The sequence below is a fragment of the Lithobates pipiens genome, unplaced genomic scaffold (assembly GCF_037356315.1).
Source record: "Lithobates pipiens isolate NorthernLeopardFrog02 unplaced genomic scaffold, aLitPip1_a1.2 Scaffold_18, whole genome shotgun sequence".
Classification (NCBI taxonomy): Eukaryota; Metazoa; Chordata; class Amphibia; order Anura; family Ranidae; genus Lithobates; species Lithobates pipiens.
Genome location: NW_027507758.1, coordinates 564,333,068 through 564,354,918, shown reverse-complemented (window position 1 = coordinate 564,354,918; position 21,851 = coordinate 564,333,068). Strand labels below are relative to the sequence as shown.

At 44.0% G+C, this 21,851-nt stretch overlaps 1 protein-coding gene across 16 annotated transcripts in view; it reads right to left on the bottom strand.

Annotated features, from left to right (window-relative positions):
* The window catches only part of OTOF (otoferlin), a 529,099-nt gene extending 507,455 nt beyond the window's left edge, over positions 1-21,644 (bottom strand). For 13 of the 16 annotated variants that reach the window (XR_013276955.1, XM_077488986.1, XM_077488987.1 and 10 more), the window contains exon 1: positions 21,460-21,644. Coding sequence is in view for 15 of the 16 variants with exons in the window: in XM_077488986.1 (XP_077345112.1) it covers positions 21,460-21,538 (79 nt within the window). In the remaining variant the exon portion in view is untranslated. The remainder of the gene's footprint in view (positions 1-21,459) is intronic. The other 3 variants (XM_077488995.1, XM_077488996.1, XM_077488998.1) reach the window with 1 other exon arrangement.
* Positions 21,645-21,851: the final 207 nt, after the last annotated feature.

Below are 21,851 nucleotides of genomic sequence, written 5' to 3'. Positions count from 1 at the left end.
AAACGTATGTGTTATATCTGTTTGTTCAGAAGTACACTATATTACCAAAAGTATTGGGACGCCTGCCTTTACACGCACATGAATTTTAATGGCATCCCGGTCTTAGTCCGTAGGGTTCAATATTGAGTTGGCCCATCCTTTGCAGCTATAAAAGCTTCAGCTCCTCTGGGAAGGTTGTCCACAAGGTTTAGGAGTGTGTCTATGGGAATGTTTGACCATTCTTCCAGAAGCACATTTGTGAGGTCAGGCACTGACGATGGTCGAGAAGGGCTGGCTCACAGTATCTGCTCTAATTCATCCTATCTGGTTGAGGTGCAGGCCAGTCATGTTCCTTCACCCCAAACTCACTCATCCATGTCTTTATGGACCTTGCTTTGTGCACTGGTCCAAATCATTTGGTGGAGGGGGGATTATAGTGTGGGGTTGTTTTTTAGGGGTTGGGCTTGGCCTCTTAGTTCCAGTGAATTGAACTCTTAAGGTGTCATCACACCAAGACATTTTGGACAATCTCATGCTCCCAACTTTGTGGGAACAGTTTGGCGATGGCCCCTTCCTGTTCTTACATGACAGAGCACCAGAGCACAAAGCAAGGTCCAGAAAGACATGGATGAGCAAGTTTGGGGTGGAGGAATTTGGCTGGCCTGCACAGAGACCTGTCCTCAACTTGATAGAACACCTTTGGATGAATTAGAGCAGAGACTGCGAGCCAGGCCTTCTCGTCCAACATCAGTGCCTGACCTCACAAATGCGCTTCTAGAACAATGGTTAAACATTCCCATAGACATTCCTCCTAAACCTTGTGGACAGGTTTAGGAAAAAAACAATACTTTTTTTACTTTCTGCTATAAAATATATCCAATAAAAATGTTTTAAAAACCAAACTTGTTATAAATTTAGGCCAAAATGTATTCTGCTACATGTCTATAGTAAAAATGAAATTCCAATAAGTGTATATTAATTGGTTTGCGTAAAAGTTATAGAGTCTAGACCAGGGGTCTCAAACTGGCGGCCCTCCAGCTGTTCTGAAACTACAAGTCCCATCATGCCTCTGCCTTTGGGAGTCATGTTTGTAACTGTCAGTAGCTTGCAATGCCTCATGGGACTTGTAGTTCTGCAACAGCTGGAGGGCCACAGGTTGAGCACCCATGGTCTAGACACAAGCTATGGTATAGATACTGGGATTTTATTTTATTGTTTTAATACTAGCAATGGCAACGATCAGCAACTTATAGTGGAACTGTAATAGTGCAGCGGACAAGCTGACACTAACTGATGCTGGGTAGGAACTGTCTAAATGACACTGACATACTGACGTACTCTATACTTTGGCATTAGCAGTACACCCTTCACTGGAAACATCTGAACTGAAGTCATAGAGATATACAGTATATATATAGTAGTGGTGATGAGCCACATGGGTTTCCCTCAGGTGTAATCCATTCATCTTCATGCGCTGCAAATACAAATAATTCCAAAAAGAGGGAATGGGAAGAGGCACAGAAAAAAAAATGATTTTTCCTTTAATTCCTTTTATCAACACATGGAACTATTGAACAATGGTTTAGAAAAAATAAAAGGGACTAGATAGAAAAACAAAGCTACATATTAGTGTGTGCACAGAGGCCCATCTGTGTGCGGATGCCCATTATTTGGAATGCAGAGTAGGTAAACAATTAGATCATGAAAAAGTATTTTTTCTCAAAGGGTTACGTTATTAATGGAATCAGTGAGGGAAAATGATGCATCAATTCCAATAGGAATCCTCGCACCCCAGATGAATCAGGCTGAAGACAAACCCAAATGGCATAAAGACCAAAAAGTATCCTTACAGCTGAAGTGGTTATTAAAGCCAAGCTGAGGGGGTCACATACTGATCCTTATGCCACATACACGCGATCGGAATTCCGGCCAGAAAAAGACCGATGAGAGCTTTTCATCGGAAAATGCGACCGTGTGTATGCTCCATCGGAATTTAGCTGTCCGAATTTCCGCCAGCCAAAAATTGATAGCATGTTCTCAATTTTCCAGACGGAAAAACTTTCTATCGGTAATTCCAATCGTGTGTATGCAATTCCGACACGCCAAAAATCACACATGCTCAGATTCAACTACGAGACAGAAGCTATTGGCTACTGGCTATTGAACTTCCTTTTTCTAGTCACGTCGTACGTGTTGTACATCACGACGTTATAAATTATCGGAATTTGATGTGACCGTGTGTAGGCAAGACAGCTTAAACAGAATTCCGTCGGCATTCCGTCGGAAAAACCATCAGAGCCTTTTCTGACGAGAATTCCAATCGTGTGTACGCGGCATTAGTCAAACTTGAAAGGCGATCAGAATTGTTAAACAGGCATCAGGCATAGGACGCTATCAGGGAAGATATAGAGTTCTCCCCTATTTACAGGCATTTCTGACAGACCTGGTTGCAGGATCTAGGCAGGACCACCTGGAAGGTGGGAGTATCAAGTGTGGGCCATTGGCGGGGGTCACAGCTGAACTGATGGAAGGGTATTAGCTGAGGGGTTTGCAGATGTGAGTGGCCGGTTCCTCAATAATTATAATTTGGACCACCCAGAAAGTGGGTGTGATATGGACAGGACTGCCCAGAAAGTTGACAGGATCTAGGTAGGAACATCTGAAAGGTGGGAGTATCAAGTTTAGGCCATTGGTGGCGGTGAAAAAGTCCCAGGGACTGGGGCGAAGATGTTAAAATACAACAAAACACACTATATGTGTATTTTACCAATTATGTTACCGGTCACCAATCATTTCTATGGGCCCCCAAAAGTGTTATTGAAGCAGTGAGCGGGGGCCTTGTTTACTAGAGAGAAGAATTGTTGTTTCGGAAAATCAGACAGAAAGGTTTACATGTGAAATACAGACCGTTCATAGTTTCTTTCCATAGAATGACCCACATCATCATCACCTGTCCTGCAGCATAGTATATTCATGTCAGAGATGGTTTATAGCGACAAAGTAACACTGACACTATGCAATTGTGTTGTATTGTGTAATATGTCCTATCCATCACTGACATGTCAATGATGATGTAGTAAAGAGCTCCCTTGGCTCCAGACTCCTTGTCACCTCCAACTATTGATTGCACCACAAAGGAAAAGAGGTTTTCACTGCTGAGAATCCAGCAGCAGCTGGAATGAAAGTGAATTAACGGTACGACGGGAGGGAGAAAGGAGAGAGATGTGACAATGGAGAAAACAGACCTGGCAGCTATTACCCAGGCCTCCAACAATCAGCCGCCCGTGAGATTGGCTTTGCCAACAGCACTCAGCGCACCAAATGATTAGCGGTAATCTTATTTCAGGTCAAAAACTGGAGATGTTTTGAGAATTACATTCAAATTCTTGTATGTAAAAAGAGTAATAAGCTGGTAAACATAGTTGTAGATTCAAAAAAAAATGTGCAACAAGAACACTTAAAAACCACAGAGGTAAAGCCCTATTATATTTGTTACAAAAGCTCTCTACACATCTGCTGGTCAAAGGTATAGTTTGGTATATCAAATACATCAGATACAGTGCTGTGAAAAATATTTGTCCCTTTCTGATTTCTTTGCATATTTGTCACACTTAAATGATTTTGATCATCAAAACAAATTCTAATATTACACAAAGATAACCCACGTAAATACAAAATGCAGTTTTTAATAATTGTTTGATAATTAAAAAAACTGTTCAAATCTGCCTGGCCCAATGTGAAAAGGTAATTGCCCCTTCCCTTACTAAATCATGAATGAATGGTCATTAACCACATTTTTTGGAAAGCTAAGTTAAATTTCACTTGCCACATGCAGGCTGGATTACTGCCAGGCCTGTTTAATCAAGAAATCACTTAAATAGAAGCTATCTGACAAAGTGAAGCACGCTAAAAGATCTCAAAAAGCTACACATCATGAACAGATGAGAAACAAAGTAATTGACATGTATCAGTCTGGAAAGGGTTACAAAGCCATTTCTAAGGCGTGGCCCGCCTACCACATTTATTCCAAGAGACTCATCCAGGAGGTCATAAAAGAACCCAGAACAACATCCAAAGAAATGCAGGCCTCACTTGCCTTAGTTAAGGTCAGTGTTCATGAATCAACAATAAGAAAGAGACTCCAAAGACATGCTGGTAGGTTAATTGGCTTCTGTCCAAAATTGGCTCTAGTATATGAATGTGAGTTGGGGACCTTGGATTGTGGGATCCTTGAGGGTAGGGACCAAATGTCCAATGTATGTGTGGAGTGCTGCATAAACTAAAGGCGCTATAAGGGTACCTTAAATAAATAATAATATAATAGATGAGCATCTTAATGAGATGCAGTGTACAGGGATAGGGACAATTGTGGACACACACACTCAATCAGGTTGAACTGGATGGACTAGTGTCTTTATTCAACCTTACTAACTATGTAACTGGGCAAAAAATGGCATCCATGGTAGAGTTCCAAGGCGAAAGCCCGAGCTGACCAAAAAGAACACAAAGGCTCCTCTCACACTTGCCAAAAAACATCTTGAATATCCACAAGACTTTTTGGCAAATATTCTGTGGACTGATAAGACAAAAGGTAAACTTTTTGGAAGGTGTGCGTCCTATTACATCTGGCATAAAACTAACACATCATTTCATAAAAAGAACATCATAGCAACAGTCAAACATGGTGGTGGCAGTGTGATGGTCTGGGGCTGCTTTGCAACTTGTTGGAACCGTGAATTTGGAGCTCTACCAGAGAATCCTGAAAGAGAATGTCCAGGCATCAGTTTGTTACATCAAGCTCAAGCACACTTGGGTTATGCAGTAGGACAATGATCTGAAAGTCCACCTCTGAATGGCTCAAAAACAAAACAAAATGAAGGTTTTGGAGGGGCCTAGTCTAAGTCCAGACTTAAATCCGATTGAGATGCTGTGGCACGACCTTAAAAGGGTCATTTGTGCACAAGAACCCTCCAATGTGTCTGAATTAAATTAATTCTGCAAAGAAGAGTGGGCCAAAATTCCTCCACAACAACTCATTGCCAGTTATCGCAAATGCTTGATTGCAGTTGTTGCCACCAAGGGTGGAACAACCAGTTATTAGGTTTCGTTGGCAATTACTTTTTCACAGTCAGGTTTGGACAGCTCTGAAAACTAAAATTTGAAATCAGAAAGGGGGCAAATTCTTTCATACCTCCGAACATTTTGAGATGGGAATGAGGGACGCCCCCTAACAAACGTATGTAGGCACAGGACACGCCCCCTATCACACCCCCTTAAAGAAGAATTAACCAAAAAAGAGGTTACCATATTTATCGGCATATAACAAGCGCCGGTGTATAACACGCACCCCAAGTTTAGGAGGGAAGTTTAAGGAAAAAAAACTTACATTTAAATGCCCATCAATGCAGCTTTGCCCAGTGTCCATCTGCAGCCTTAAAAATCCAAAAAGGTTGCGCTTGTACAAAATAATAAAAATAATACAAATAAATCTAAATAAATCTTAAATCCTTGGAAAAAAATGAACAGTACATATAAATATAAATAATGAATGAATATCATGAAGACTTTACGTGAATGATCGTGAACTTCATATAAGTGTGTTTATAAAAGTCTCAAAGGAACTCCAAAAATAAAAAATATAAAAATGAAAAATTCCTATAAGAAAATTCTTATAGAAACCACCAATCCAAATAGGCAAAAGAAAGAAATCTGTCCACAGTCCATAAAAAAGTTTTTGAATGGCGACTGGGATGTTTTCCTCAATAAAGTGACTTGTGCTGAAGAAATTTTCACAATGAAGTGATATATGTTGAGAAAATCCCACCACCAAATGCAATGCACTCTTACCAGCTGTGAGAAGTTCGAGCGCATGTGGCCATAACCCAGCCGGGGCCTTTCTCCTTGAAGGGCTCTCTTTCTATTACCATCTGCAGCCTTGTCCAGTATCTTTGCAGCCTTGTGAATTTAAAATTGGCGCCGATCTCTGCTGATTGGGAGCGGAGCGTGCGCCGCCGACATAAACAAAGCCGAGTGTACTCGGCTAGTCTCAGCTCCTCTCGCAGTCCCGCCCATGTGACTGTGAGTGGAGGCGAGACTAGCCGAGTTTACTCGGCTTTGTGTATGTTGGCGGTGCTCGTTCTGCTCCGCTCACAGTCACGCCCAGTCACGCCCCTATGATGAACATAACACAGGTCCAATGGCGGGACTGGACGTGACTGTGAGCGGAGCGCAGAGCGAGCACCTCCGAAATACACAAAGTCGAGTACACTAGTCTCGGCTAGTCACGGCTCTGCTGACAGTCACGTGGGCGGAACTGCGAGAAGAGCCGAGACTAGCCGAGTACACTCGGCTTTGTGTATGTCGGCAGGGCTCGCTCCGCTCACAATCAGCGGGGATCGGCGTATAACACGCACCCACTATTTCCCCCTGATTTTAAAGGGAAAAAAGTGCGTGTTACATGCCGATAAATATGATGACAGGTGGCACTGATGACACGTGGCCCTGAATAGAGATGGCACTTATACGTGGCACTGATGACAGATGGCACTTATACGAGGCACTGGGGACAAATGGCACTGACAGGTGGCACTGGGGACAAGTGGCACTGACAGGTGGCACTGGGGACAAGTGGCACTGAGAACAAGTGGCACTGACAGGTGGCACTGGGGGACAGATGGCACTGACAGGTGGCACTGGGGTCAGATGGCACTAACAACAGTAGGCACTGGGGACAAATGGCACTGACAGGTGGCACTGGGGAGGACAGGTGGAAGTGAGGACAGATGGCACTTACATTTACTTCGGGCACTTTATTTTCAGTGTTTTTTTTTTTACTAATGGCTGCTGCAGCCAGGGCCGTTTTTAAGGCAGGGCAAAAGGGGCAGTTGCCCTGGGCCCTGTCATTGTTGTGGGGCCCAAAGCAGCTGCCTCATACTTATCCCAGTTTAAATTTCCTTGTCTCTTGCTGTGTCCTGATATCTCAGTGTGAAGTGCTGCTACTAATGCTGCCCAGCTCTGCCCTATTGTTGTGTACGGATGACTCACCTGCAGACCCTGTGTTTACATGTAAATAACCAACATTCATATGTAAATGGCAGCAACATTCATATGTAAATAGCAGCAGCATTAATATGTAAATAGATGCATAGATATGTAAATAAAGGCGGCATCCATATGTATAGCATGGCCCCTGGAGTGAGGAGATGATGTGCTGTAACCTCTAGCAACAAATCAGTGAGCAGTTTTACTGTACAGTAATCTCAACAAGCAGAAATCATGTGCTGTAACCTCTAGCAACTAATCAGTGAGCTGTAATGTGTGCGGAAACCTCTAGCAACCAGTCAGTGAGCGGTAATGATACACTGTAACCTCTGGCAACCAATCGCAATAGCTGCCTGATCTGATTCAGTAAACTGATTTTGAGTCTAGCTGCTATTTATTGTATGTCTCAGAGCAGGTGGAGAGCAGAACTGCATTGGGGTGGGGGCAAGGCTGCAATGATGGGCAAGGCTGCAGATGGGCACTGATCATGCTGCAATGATGGGCAAGGCTGCAGATGGGCACTGATCAGACTGCAATGATTGGCAAGGCTGCAGATGGACACTAATCATGCTGCAATGATGGGCAAGGCTGCACATAGGCACTAATCAGGCTACAATGATGGGCAAGACTGCAGATGAGCTATGATCATGCTGCAATGATTGGCAAGGTTGCAGATGGGCACTGATCATGCTGCAATGATGAGCAAGGCTGCAGATGGGCACTGATCAGGCTGAAATGATGGGCAAGGCTGCAGATGGGCACTAATCAGGCTGCAATGATTGGCAAGGCTGCAATGATGGGCACTGATCAGGCTGCAATGATGGGCAGTGGCGAGGCTGCAGATGGGCACTGATAAGGCTGCATTGATGGGCATTGACCATTATTTTGCTTCAAAGTAGTTTATTCAAAAAAGAGTTTTTTTCCTGAAACTTCCCTTAAATTGAAGTTATGTGTTATACGCCGATAAATACAGATAATTCAATTCAGCCGAATTTGGAAAATTCGAATCGACATTCGTTTTTTTTTTATTTGCATGTGGCTGCCAAACTATTCACATCTAAGAATTGCAATATGTTTACATGTCATATTTGTTTCCAAATTTGAATCGAATTTGAATTTCGCTACTTTGGACGAATTTTCGTTAATACGGAGGATTTGTTTACATTCCTCACTATTGTAATTCGGGATTTGGATACATAAGAGTTCCCAAATAACGACAATTTGTCCAAATTTCGATTTGGAACAAAACAAATCTCACATGTGTAGTTCACAGCAGAAGGCAGTGCGGGAAAATACTAATTCTTGTGTGTGTTTCCCACACTGCTTTACAAACGCACTGTCTTTGCGATCTGCTGTAGGTGCCAATACATTGTTAACGGTGCCCCAAGTGCAGGGCACCAAATCAGTGCGTTTGCAGGCACCAAATCACCAGCTACTGCAGTTCCATGAGCTTTGATGCAGCACATTATTCAAAAGTAGAGCATGCACTACTTTTTGTGAGTTCTGGTGCAGCAGAATGGGCACAGGACCGCGTACCACATTCCTGTACGATTCTGGTTACTCTTGTAATTCGGAAATGCAAATCGTTTTCAAATCAAGCTCAAATAGCTTTCGAATTGGAATTGTCGAAACCTTCCCATTCAGCACGTAGACAAGAAGTGGCTACAAAGTGGCTGCAGAAGATTAGCACTGAGATGCAACAAGAGAAGAAAAAATGGTAAAGACCGTATTTAAGTAATAATGGAAATATTTTATGATGCACAGTGCTTTAGTAAGCTAAATGTCACTCAGTAAAGGTTTCCAAGAGAAGACTTCATGTCCATGCTAAGTAGCATGGCAAGCATGTATTAAACCACTTAAGGACCGGAAGGTATTACCCCCTTAATGGCCAGGCCATTTTTTGCTTTCGCTTTAATTGACAATTGCGCGGTCGTGCGATGCTGCACCCAAACAAAATTGACGTCCTTTTTTTTCCCCACAAATAGAGCTTTCTTTTGGTGGTATTTGATCTCCTCTGCAGTTTTAATTTTTTGTGCTATAAACAAAAAAAACTGACAATTTTGAAAAAAATTCAATATTTTTTACTTTTTGCTATAATAAATATCCCCCAAAAAATCTCTCTCTACTCCCCTGTCAGAACAGGGATCTGTTTGTTTACATTGGCAGATCCCCGTTCTGGCTCACCGAGGAGCGATCGCGGGTCACCGGCGGACATCGCAACAGCGTGCAGCGGGCGTGCGGGTATCCACAGTAACTCGTGCACAAAACGACGTACTGACTTATCCTGCAGAATTCCAGTCAAATATAACAAGATGAGAATGAATAGCCCATTAAAGGATACAAAAACGGTAGCTTCTGCTGCAACATATAACTTCAATCCAGGGATTTCCCTGCAGTACCTTTTTTGCCACTAGATGTCTTCAGTGTGATGGCCAGCATCATTAAACCCACTTCTTCTTAGCCCAGGTCATCCTGGACCCACCCCCAGATTTTTACTGGACACTGAAAGTAGAAGAAGTAGTGTCCCTCTGCTTTCTCCTATCAGCATGCTTCTTCTCAGCATGAACTGGTTGGCAGGGACCACAAGAGGCTATATGCAGATACCACCTGCCCGTAAGGGGATAAATAAGCCCCCCCTTTACATCTCAGTCCCCCCTTCACATTACAGTCCTCTATTTATATTGGAGTCTTCCCTTTACATCAGTGTTCCCAGCCCTCAGTTCACATCACAGCCCCCTTTTACTTTGTAACCTCACCCTTTACATTAGTTTGCTCCCCACCCCCATTCACATCACAATCCCCCCTTTACATCACAGCCCCCCTTCATATCACAGTCCCCCCTTTACATCACAGCCCCCCTCTTCACATAATAGCCCCCCTCTTTACATTACAGTCCCCCTTCACATCAACTTCCCCCTTCATATCACATTTGCCCCTTTGCTTCTCAATCCCCCTTCACATTACAGTTTCCTGTTTATATCAGAGTCCCTCCTTCACATGACCGTTCCCCCATTTCCATCACAGTCCCTTCTTTACATTGGTGTCCCCAGTCCTTCCTTCACATCATGGCCCTATTTTACATTGTAATCTCCCCTTCACATCAGTATTCCCGGTCACCTTCGTATCACAGCCCCCCTCCCCCATTTACATACCAGTCTCCCCTCTACATCAGAGCCCCTTTTCACATCACAGTCCCCCCTTTACATCAGGGTCCCCCCCTTACATCACAGTCCCCCCATTATTGCCTCCCCTTCACATAAGTTTACTTAGCCCCCTTTACATCCCAGCCCCATTCACATCACAATCCCCTCTTTAAATCAGAGCCCCCCCCATTTACATCACAGCCCCCCCCCCTTTACATTATCGCCTCCCCTTCGCATCAGTTTTCTCAGCCCCCTTTACATCACAGCCCCCATTCACATCACAGTCCTCTCTTTAAATCAGAGCACCCCCCCCCCCCCTTTACATCACAGTCCCTCCTTTACATGAGAGCCCAACCCCCTTCAACCTACAACCTGGATATACCCCTTAGTCCAAGGACAATCAAGCTGATAAGGAAAGGGCTAGATGATGCTGGAAGTCCTCCAGCCAGGAAATGCAGCTGGCTCTATCTGACATCTAATGCACATTGTGAGAAGCTCACGGTGTGCAGTGAGATCAGAGTAAGTAATATCAGTACAGAAGAGTTGTCTATATTTAAACCCAAGTCAGGCTCTGACTGAATCTAATTAAAGTGTATGCATAGAGACAAATTGTATTATTTGTTTGGCGTCTGGGAGTAATAGAATGTGTGTGAGATTTGTATTGCTTTTGGAACTGTAAATGGGGGAAACTGGATACAAATAATATATGGGATTTGGAAAATATTAGAGAAACAACACATGTAAAAAAATCTACAAAGAATCAATACCTATACCGATTCCGAACCCATAATAATCAATAATAGAAATGAAGAGAGAAATCGTTCCCATGGTATTATATCATTTATATTAATAGATTGGATTTCCCTTTAGATACTGATGATCTATAATGGGGTGTATAGTTTCTGTAATAAAGCAGATCTAGATACACCGAAAGAGAGACAAGAGGGTCACCTCAGATAAAGCTAGCGAGAATATGAAAAGAGCGACATTTGGATTGTTGAGATTCCAAACAAAATATTTATCTCATATAATAAGAGCCTAAAGGGTCTGTTTTTACAAAAAAAAAAAAAAAAATCACTATCATCACATTTACAAATATTCCTCATAATGTGTCTGATATGTGCATTTCCTATGATCCTCAGCGCCATCTAGTGGCCATATTGTAGTATTCTCCTGAAATACTTCAAGAAATTACTGCATTATGGCCACTAGATGGAGCTGCCAAACATAGGAAATACACAAACTGACACACATTACAGGGGTAATTTGCGCCTGCAGTGTGAATATGGAGATATTCGCACAGCAATGATTTTATGAATAGAGTCCTAAGTGTTTTTGAGGCCTCATGGTTGATGATAACTTATTGTACCAATATTTTATAGACTGGAGACAGAGGGTCTGCATTAAAATGTAGTAGATGGTCTCATCCACTTCCAGCACAAGTCTGGTTTTAAAGAGATGACAATCTATCCATGTGTATGGAGTGGAAACAGGAGCTTGCACTCAAATCACTAATGTTACTGAGCACCATTCAGGGCAGCAAATATGCACATTAAAGAGCCTCTGTCATTACATCTAATGTTGTCATTTTATTAGTTAATGATAATAAAAAATCTCCTTTAGAGTCAATCCACCCAAACCTGATATTCACTGTTTGGAGGATAAACCTGGAGCTGGAGAGATAAACCATCTGAAAGTCTCTTCTGTCGTTCAGAGACACCAGTGGTAAGATGTTTGGGCTGAATTCCTGGCTCTGTACACCTGCTGCGCCCTTTATGAGGGGTTCCCACCATCCTTGCACTGAGTTCCTGGGTCTGTACACCTGCTGTGCCCTTTATGAGGGGTTCTCACCATCCTTGCACTGAATTCCTGGGTCTGTACACCTGTCGTGCCCATCATGAGGGATGCCCATCATCCCTGTGCTGAGTTCCCAGGTCTGCACACCTGCTGTGCCCATTATGATGGGTTCCCATCATCCCTGTACTGAGTTCATGGGTCTGAACACAACACATGTTGTGCCCATTATGAGGAATTGCCACCATCCCTGCCCTGAGTTGCCAGATCTATACATCCCCCTGGGCCCATTATAAGGGGTTCCCACCATCCCGGCGCTGAGTTTTCTCAGTCTATACATCCTCTGGGCCCACTATGAGCAGTTTCCTCCATCCCTGCACTGAGTTGGCAGGTCTATACACCCCCTGGGCTCACTATGAGAGGTTCCCACCATCCCTTCACGGAGTTCCAAGGTCTATACACCCCCATGGGCCTTTTTATGAGGGGTTCCCACCATCCCTGCACTGAGTTTTCCTGGTTTATACATCCCTTGGGCCCACTATGAGCGGTTTCCACCACCCCTGCACTGATTTCCCCCGGTCCATACATCCCCTGGGCCAATTATGAGGAGTTTTCACCATCCATGCACTGAGTTCCAAGGTCTATACACCCCCTGGGCCCATTATGAGGGGTTTCCACCATCCCTGCACTGAGTTTCCAGGTCTTTACATCCCCCTGGGCTCACTATGAGGGCTTCCCACCATCCCTTCACTGAGTTTCCAGGTCTATACACCCCCCTGGGCTCACTATGAGGGCCTCCCACCATCCCTTCACTGAGTTTCCAGGTCTATACACCCCCCTGGGCTCACTATGAGGGCCTCCCACCATCCCTTCACTGAGTTTCCAGGTCTATACACCCACCTGGGCTCACTATGAGGGCTTCCCACCTCCTCTGCACTGGGTTCCCAAGTCTATATACTCCATGGGCCCATTATGAGTAGTTCTCACCATCCCTGCATTCAGTGGTGGTTGGTGCTTAATAACGCCAACGTCCTCCTTACCTTACCTCTGACCCTCCTCCTCCCTCCCCTGTCCGAGCCGGAGATTGCTGGATGCTGGATGCCTAAGCCGCTGTGGGTGAGCCATCCCGGGAGTGACAATGGCGGCTGGTGGGTCGGTTTGTCTGGCCTCCCGTGCTTCTCCTCCGGCCATGTGTCTAGTCCCTCACCTTCCTCCTTGGCCAATAAGATTGCTTCTCCTTTCGGCCAATCAGGAAATAGGTCTCACGATCTGCTTCCCGATTGGCTGGGAGGAGAATCTGTGTGACAATAGCAAATATTCATTCACTATTGTCACACAACTGGGTGGGCTAGGAGCACAGTGCTCTGAGCCTCAAGCCCACCCTTATTTAAATCAATTAAGCCCCATACACACTATCAGATTTTCCTTCAGATTTACCAAAACCATGTAATATGAGGTCAAACTTTAGGAGTTTCAATTTGTATGCAATCAGGCAGGCCCCTCTACTACATGGTTTTGGTAAATCTGAAGACAAAAACCAACAGAAAATCTGATAGTGTGTATGGGGCTTTGATTCCGGCTCTAATCACGTGCTTCAAAAAAAAAAAATGGACGGGCCGCCACTGCCTGCATTGAGCTCCTGGGTCTGCACACCTACAGTGGCCAGCCATGGACATATGGGGGGATATCCACGTTTTCAGGCATTCAGGTGCACCCCCAGCTCCTTCACAATGAAGACACTACCTTACCTTCCACTCACATTAATGCGTAGCATGCTGAGGCACTTACTATTGAAGGAGTTTCGATCAAGGTGGGTGATTATTGGATTTTACTCTGTTTAATATTTCTTTTCCAGTCTGTTTATTTTTCATTCAATTTTTTCCCGCTTCACCGTTAATCATTTCTATTTCAATGTTCTATGACCTGGAGTTCAATTTCCCTCTATGAATTCAGAGATAAACAGAACTCAATGATTTCCCCGACATTGAAAAATCCAGTAAATGTGCTCAGTCCTCGCCAACAGACGGCACAGATCAGGGACAGATGACTGAACCCAGCGTGCCCGTATGATAGAACCGAAAAAGAAACCAAAGATCTTCACATGGGCCACCATAATCAATAATAATCAAATCTCCATAATCAATGCTGTACCCTTCCAGCTCCGGGGTCGGTTTGTCTGGCCTCCTATGCTTCTCCTCCGGCCATGTGTCTCCTCCCTCACCCTCCTTCTTGGCCAATAAGACCGCTTCTCCTTTCGGGCCAATCGGGAAATGGGTCTCGTGATCTGCTTCCCGATTGGCTGGGATTAGAATCAGTGTGACAATAGCGAATATTCATTCGCTATTGCTACACAACTGGGTGGGCTCAACTTCCACCACAGAGTGTGTATATCCACCTCCTGACCTCATACTTGTATCTTAAATGTTTTCTGCTTCAATCAGGACTAATAATGTCACTATGGTGTACATTAGATAGTAAGCTCCTCTGGTGCAGAACCTGATGAGACTGGCTCATTGTTCTGTATACAGAGTATGTCAGAGCTATAGAAATGTATAATATTATAGTGTGTGACTGCCGGGGTATACAGTGCCTTGAAAAAATATTCATATCCCTAGACATTTTCCACATTTTGCTATGTTACAACCAAAAAAAATAAATGCATTTTATTGGGATTTTATGTGATAGACCAACACAAAGTAGCATTGTGATAAATGTTTTTTAACATTTTTTACAAATAAATATGTGAAAAGTGTGGTGTGCATTTATATTCCGCCCCCTGAGTCAATACTTTGTAGAACCCCCTTTCACTGCAATTACAGCTGCAACTCTTTTTGGGGATGTCTCCAGCTTTGAACATCTAGAGAGGGACATTTTTGCCCATTCTTCTTTGCAAAATAGCTGAAGCTCTGTCCGATTGGATGGAGAGCGTCTGTGAACAGAAATGTTCAAGTCTTGCCACAGATTCTCAATTGGATTTAGGTCTGGACTTTGACTGGGCCATTCTAACCAGGGCCGTTTTTAGCGCAGGACAAACGGGGCACCTGCCCTGGGCCAAATGTTTGTAGGGGCGCCCGCACTGCTACCCGTGAATTGGGGCCCCGATGAAGGTTTTGCAGAGTGCACAGAGGGCACGGGAGGCTGTATTCCCGTGCTAGCCAGCTGAGAGGGGGCAGGGCCGGGAGCTCCACTGACGCTCTAACCCCGCCCCCGTGCAGCCTGTATGTTCGGAACAGAGCGGCTGTAGTGAGAGCCAGTGATCGGAGTGGGAGTGTCAGTGGAGCTCCCGGCCCTGCCCCCGGACCTCTGTATTCCCCAGCCAGTATAGAGGGGGCAGGGCTGGGAGCTCCACTGATGCTCCCACTCCGATCACTGGCTCTCACTACAGCCACTCTGTTCCGAGCACTCAGGCTGCACGGGGTGGGTCAGAGCGTCAGTGGAGCTCCCAGCCCCGCCCCCTCTCAACTGGCTAGCGCGGGAATACAGCCTCCCGTGTCCTCTGTGCACTCTGCAAAACCTTCATTGGGGCCCCAATTCACGGGTAACGGGCCCCCTACAAAGCATCAGTGGAGCTCCTGGCTGTTGTAGTGAGATCAGAGAATGGAAGCCCCGCCCACATACCTCTAAATGTATGTAGTGAATTTGGCTGCCCAGGTATGTCCTTGCACCCATAAAATGCCTGACTACTTAAACCCTGAGCTGTGTTATTCAACTGTCAAGCTGTGCATTGCTGAAAGTTCTCTGACCATCACCTGTAGCATGTCCGCAGTCTCTGATTGTCTCCTGCGTTATGTCCGCAGTCTCTGATTGCCTCCTGTGGTATGTCCGCAGTCTCTGATTGTCTCCTGCGGTATGTCCCCAGTCTCTGATTGTCTCTTGCGGTATGTCCCCAGACTCTGATTGTCTCCTGCGGTATGTCCCCAGTCTCTGATTGTCTCCTGCGGTATGTCCCCAGTCTCTGATTGTCTCCTGCGGTATGTCCCCAGTCTCTGATTGTCTCCTGCGATATGTCCCCAGTCTCTGATTGTCTCCTGCGGTATGTCCCCAGTCTCTGTCTCCTGCGGTATGTCCCCAGTCTCTGATTGTCTCCTGCGGTATGTTCCCAGTCTCTGATTGTCTCCTGCGGTATGTCTGCAGTCTCTGATTGTCTCCTGCGGTATGTCCGCAGTCTCTGATTGTCTCCTGTGGTATGTCTGCAGTCTCTGAACCTCTCCTGTAGTATGTCTGCACTCTCTGACACTCTCCTGTAGTATGTGTATTAATGGGCCCCTTTACTTGCTCAATTCTTTAGGATTGCTCCACTGCTCAGTGAGAGGTAATGATGTGCATTAACCTGTAGAAACCAATCAGCGAACAGTAGTGATCTGTTTTAATCTCTAGCAGCCAATCAGTAAGTGGTAATGATGTGCATTAACCTCTAGCAACCAATCGACAAGCAGAAATTATGTGTTGTAACCTCTAGCAACCAGCGATCAGTAAGGATAGGCTGTAACCTCTAGCAAACAATTGCACTCACTGCGTGATCTGCTGCAGTAAACTGATTTTCAGTCTACCTGCTATTTTTTGTATGTCTCAGAATGGAGGGGGGGCCCCAAGAAAATGTTTGCCCAGGGCCCAATCAAAATTAAAGACGGCCCTGATTCTAACACATGAATATGCTTTGATCTAAACCATTCAATTGTAGCTCTGGTTGTATGTTTAGGGTTGGTGTCCTGTTGGAAGTTGAACCTGCGCCCCAGTCTCAAGTATTTTGCAGACTCTAACAGGTTTTCTTCTAAGATTGCCCTGTATTTGTCTCCATCCATCTTCCCATCAACTCCGACCAGCTTCACTGTCCCTGCTGAAGAAAAGCACCCCTACAACATGTTGCTGCCACCACCATGTTTCACGGTGGGGATGGTGTGTTCAGGATGATGTGCAGTGTTAGTTGTCCGCCACACAGTGGTTTGCTTTTAGGTCAAAAAGTTAAATTTTGGTCTCATCTGACCAGAGTACCTTCTTCCACATGTTTGCTTCTCGCAAACTGATTTCTTATGGCTTTCTTCTTGCCACTTATTCATAAAGACCGGATTTGTGGAGTGCACGACTTATGCCCCGTACACACGAACAGATTTTCTGTCGGAAAAAACTTGGATGGTTTTTCCGACGGAATTCCACTCAAGCTTGGCTTGCATACACACGGTCACACAAAAGTTCTCTGAACTTTTGGCCATCAAGAACACGGCGACATACAACACTACGGCGAGCCAAGATAATGAAGTTCAATGCTTCTGAGCATGCATCAAATTGTTTTCGAGCATGCGCAGGAATTTTGCATGTCGGAATTTGTACAGACGATCGGAATCTCTCAATCTTTTGCTGGCTGGAATTCTGACAGCAAAAGTCCGATGGAGCATATACACGGTCGGAATTTCTGACCAAAAGCTCACATCCGACTTGTTGCTGGCAGAATTTCTGATCGTGTGTATGGGGCATAATAGTTGTCCTGTGGACAGATTCTCCTAGCTGAGCTGTGGATCTCTGCAGCTCCTCCAGAATTACCATGAGCTTCTTGGCTGCTTCTCTGATTAATGCTCTCCTTGCCCGGCCTGTCAGTTTACGTTTTTGGTTGTAACATGACAAAATGTGGAAAATTTCACGGGGTGTGAATACTTTTTCAAGGCACTGTATTACAGTGTAAGCTCCTCAGTGTTCTCTGTACAACAATGTGGTATATATCAGAGTTATAATAATGTATAATAATATTATGTGTGACTGTGGTGGAGATATTAAAGTGTTAGCTCCTCTGGTGCAGAGACTGATGTGACTGGCTTATTGATCTCTGTACAGCACCATTGAATATATCAGAGCTATATAAATGTATAATAATAGTGTGTGACTGTGTGGGTACATTAGAGTGTAAGCTCCTCTGATGCAGACGATTATGTGACTGGCGCACTGTTTTCTATACAGCACTGCAGTATATGTCAGAGCTATATAACTGCATACTAACAATAGCGCATGCATCGCGGTCATTAGGGCATTCGAGTATAAGCTCTTCTGGTGCAGAGACTGATATGAATTGTTGTGTTTCCTGTACAACACTGCACTATATGTCAGAGCTATATAATTGTATAACAATAATAGAGTGGGACTCTGGTGAGACATTAGAGTGTAAGCTCCTTTGGTACAGAGGCTGCAGTGATTAGCTCACTGTTCTCTGTACAGCACTACGGAACATGTCAGTGCTATAAAACGGCATAGTAACAACAGTGTGTATGTGACTGTTAAAGACTTTAGAGTGTAAGCTCCTGCGGTGCAGAGACTGGTGTGAACTGCTCAGTGTTCCCTGTACAGCACAGTGGTATATGTAAGAGCTACTGTATATAAACTGACAATAGCGTGTGACTGTTATAAGGACATTACAGCGTAAGCTCCTCTGGTACACCAACTGATGTAAGTATTTAAATATACTGTACCGCACTATGGAAAATGTCAGAACTTAATAGGTTTAAAACAACAGTGCCTATATGACTATAATGAGGACATTAGAGTGTAAGCTCGTCGGGCGCACAGACTGATGTGACTGGCTCAGTGCCCCCTGTACAGTAACACAGACTAGGTCATTATATATTATTGAACTGGATGGACCTGTGCCTTTTCTCAAGCTTACAAAGCATGTAACAGTATCAGCACTGTAGTCATGTATAGTAATTATAACAACAGAGGACGTCACGTCATCCCCTCCAGGGCAGAAACAGATCTGCCTAGATTAATGTACTCCGTACAGCACCGCAGAGTATGTCAGCGCCATATAAATGTATAAGAATAGTGTGTGACTGTGGTGGGACATTAGAGTGTTAGCTCTTCTGGTGCAGAGGCTGATGTGACTGGCTCAGTGTTCTCTGTAAAGCATCGCAGAATATATCCGAGCTTCGTAAGTGTATAATAATAAGAGCGTGTGACTGTGTTTGAGGTATTAGAGTGTTAGCTCTTCTGGTGCAGAGGCTAATGTGACTGGCTCAGTGTTCTCTGTACAGCACTACAGAATAGGTCAATGCTACATAAATGTATAATAATAATAGCAATAGAATGTAAGCTTCTCTGGTACAGACCGTGACATGACTGGCTTAGTATTCCCTGTACATCACCACTGAATATGTCAGAGCCATATACTGTAACTGTATAATAATAATATTAATGATAGTGTGACTGTAGTGGGACATTATAGTGTAAGTTCCTGGAGCACCGCAGTATATTATATGTCAGAGCTATGTAAATTAAATAATGGGGGTTATTTACTAAAGGAAAATTCACTTTGCACTGAAAGTGCACTTGGAAGTAAAGTCACTGTAGATCCGAGGGGGGCATGCAAGGAAAATAAAAAACAGTATTTTAACTTGCACATGATTGGATAATAAAATCAGCAGAGCTTCCACTCATTTCAGATCTACTCCTTAGATTTAGAGTGACTGCACTTCCAAGTGCGCTTGCAGTGCAAAGTGGACTTGCCTTTCATAAATAACCCCCAATATGTGAATGTGACCATGGAGGGGCATTAGATTGCAAGCTCTTCAGACAAAGTGATCACACAGCTCTGCAGAATATGTCAGAACTATGTAAATGAAAATATAATATTGTCAGTACATGTGAGCATGGAAGTGCATTGGATTGCAAGCCCTTCAGACAAAATGATCATACATCGCTTCAGAATAAGGCAGCACTATGATAATAATAATAAAAAAAAAATAGATGGACGAGTATTAAATTGCAAGCTTTTCAGACAAAAGGATGGAACAGCTCTGCAGAACACGTCAGAGCTATGTCAATTAAATAATATCATCAGTGTATGTGACCATGGAGGGGCATTAGATTGCAAGCTCTTCAGAGAAAGCGATCACACAGCTCTGCAGAAAAAGGCAGCACTATGATATCAATAATAATAAAAAATAGACGGACGAGTATTAAATTGCAAGCTCTTCAGACAAAGGGATCACAAAGCTCTGCAGAATGTGTCAGAGCTATGTAAATAATATCATCAGTGTATGTGAACATGGAGGGGCATTCGATTGCAAGCTCTTCAGACAAAGTGATCACACAGCTCTGCAGATTAAGGCAGCACTATGATAATATTAATAATAATAATAACTAGATGGACAGGTATTAAATTGAAAGCTCTTCAGACAAAAGGATGGTACATCTCTGCAGAACATGTCAGAGCTATGTAAATGAAATATTATCAGTGCATGTGATCATGGAGGGGCATTAGATTGCAAGCTCTTCAGAGAAAGTGATCACACAGCTCTGCAGAAAAAGGTAGCACTATGATAATAATAATAATAATAAAAAAAATAGATAGACGGGTATTAAAATGCAAGCTCTTCAGACAAAGTTATCACACAGCCCTGCAGAACATGTCAGAGCTATGTAAATAAAATAAAAATATTGTCAGTCCATGTGACCATGGAGGGGCATTAGATTGCAAGCTCTTCAGTCAAAGTGATCACACAGCTCTACAGAATAAGGCAGCACTATGATGATGATGACAATGATGATAATAATAATAAATGGATTGGCATTAAATTGCAAGCTCTTCAGACAAAGGGGTCACACAGCTCTACAGAACATGTCAGAGCTATGTAAATGAAATAATATTGTCAGTGTATGTGACCATGGAGGGGCTTTAGATTGCAAACTCTTCAGCCAAAGTGATCACATGGCTCTGCAGAACTCGTTAGAGCTATGTAAATGAGATAATATTGTTAGTGCATGTGACCATTGAATGGCATTAGATAGCAAGCTCTTCAGACTAGGTGATCACACAGCTCTGCAGAATAAGGCAGCACTATGATAATAATACAATTTAAAAAATGGATGGATCGGTATTAAATTGCAAGCTCTTCAGACAAAGAGATCACACAGATCTGAAGAACATGTCAGAGCAACGTAAATGAAATAATATTGTTAGTGTATGTGACCATGGAAGGGCATTAGATTGCAAGCTCTTCAGACAAAGTGATCACACAGCTCTGCACAATAAGGCAGCACTATGATAATAATAATAATAATAATAAAAACTAGATGGACAGGTATTAAATTGCAAGCTCTTCAGACAAAAGGATGATAAAGCTCTGCAGAACATGTCAGAGCTATGTAAATGAAATAATATTGTCAGTGTATGTGACCATGGAAGGGCATTAGATTGCAAGCTTTTCAGACAAAGTGATCACACAGCTCTGCAGAATAAGGCAGCACTATGATAACACTACTACTAATAAACAGCAAGGTATACGAAGGGGATGTAGGTCCCATCCTGCTCAGCAAGGGTTAAAGGCTACCCAGCCACCTCTCCCCTCCTCCGGTTCTGCGGAGAACTTTTGCTCCCCCCCCCACCATTGATGTATATACACACACACATATATATATATATATATATATATATATAAATAGATGATGTTTAGGCAGGGATGGTGCACCCTTCAGACAGGATCCATACAGCACAAGCCATGCAGAAGAAGCGTTCTACCTCTGAACATGACTTTGGCGATGCGGTCCCCCTTCCCGCGCAGGTCGCTGACGGTCTTCAGGTGTACTATTAAAGCCATAGCGATGGATGGGAGGACGGCTCATCCAGGCAGTGCGATAATCCTGTCTCCGGAGCTCGGCTCCTCTCTCACACACTGACAGAGGAGGGGGATTCTACTCTGTATAGTCTCATTCTCCTCCCACCATAGTCACAGCCACTAAACTCTGTCCCCTCTTCCTTCCTTCTGCCCAAACCACACCATTCAATTATTCACAATTCCTGCTCAGTCTGTGTCCAGCCATCGTCTTCCCTCCGCAGAACACGCCGTACCTGGAGATCTCTGCGCTGCGTCTCACATACGTCCCAGATACCCCAATGGGATCCAAGATCCT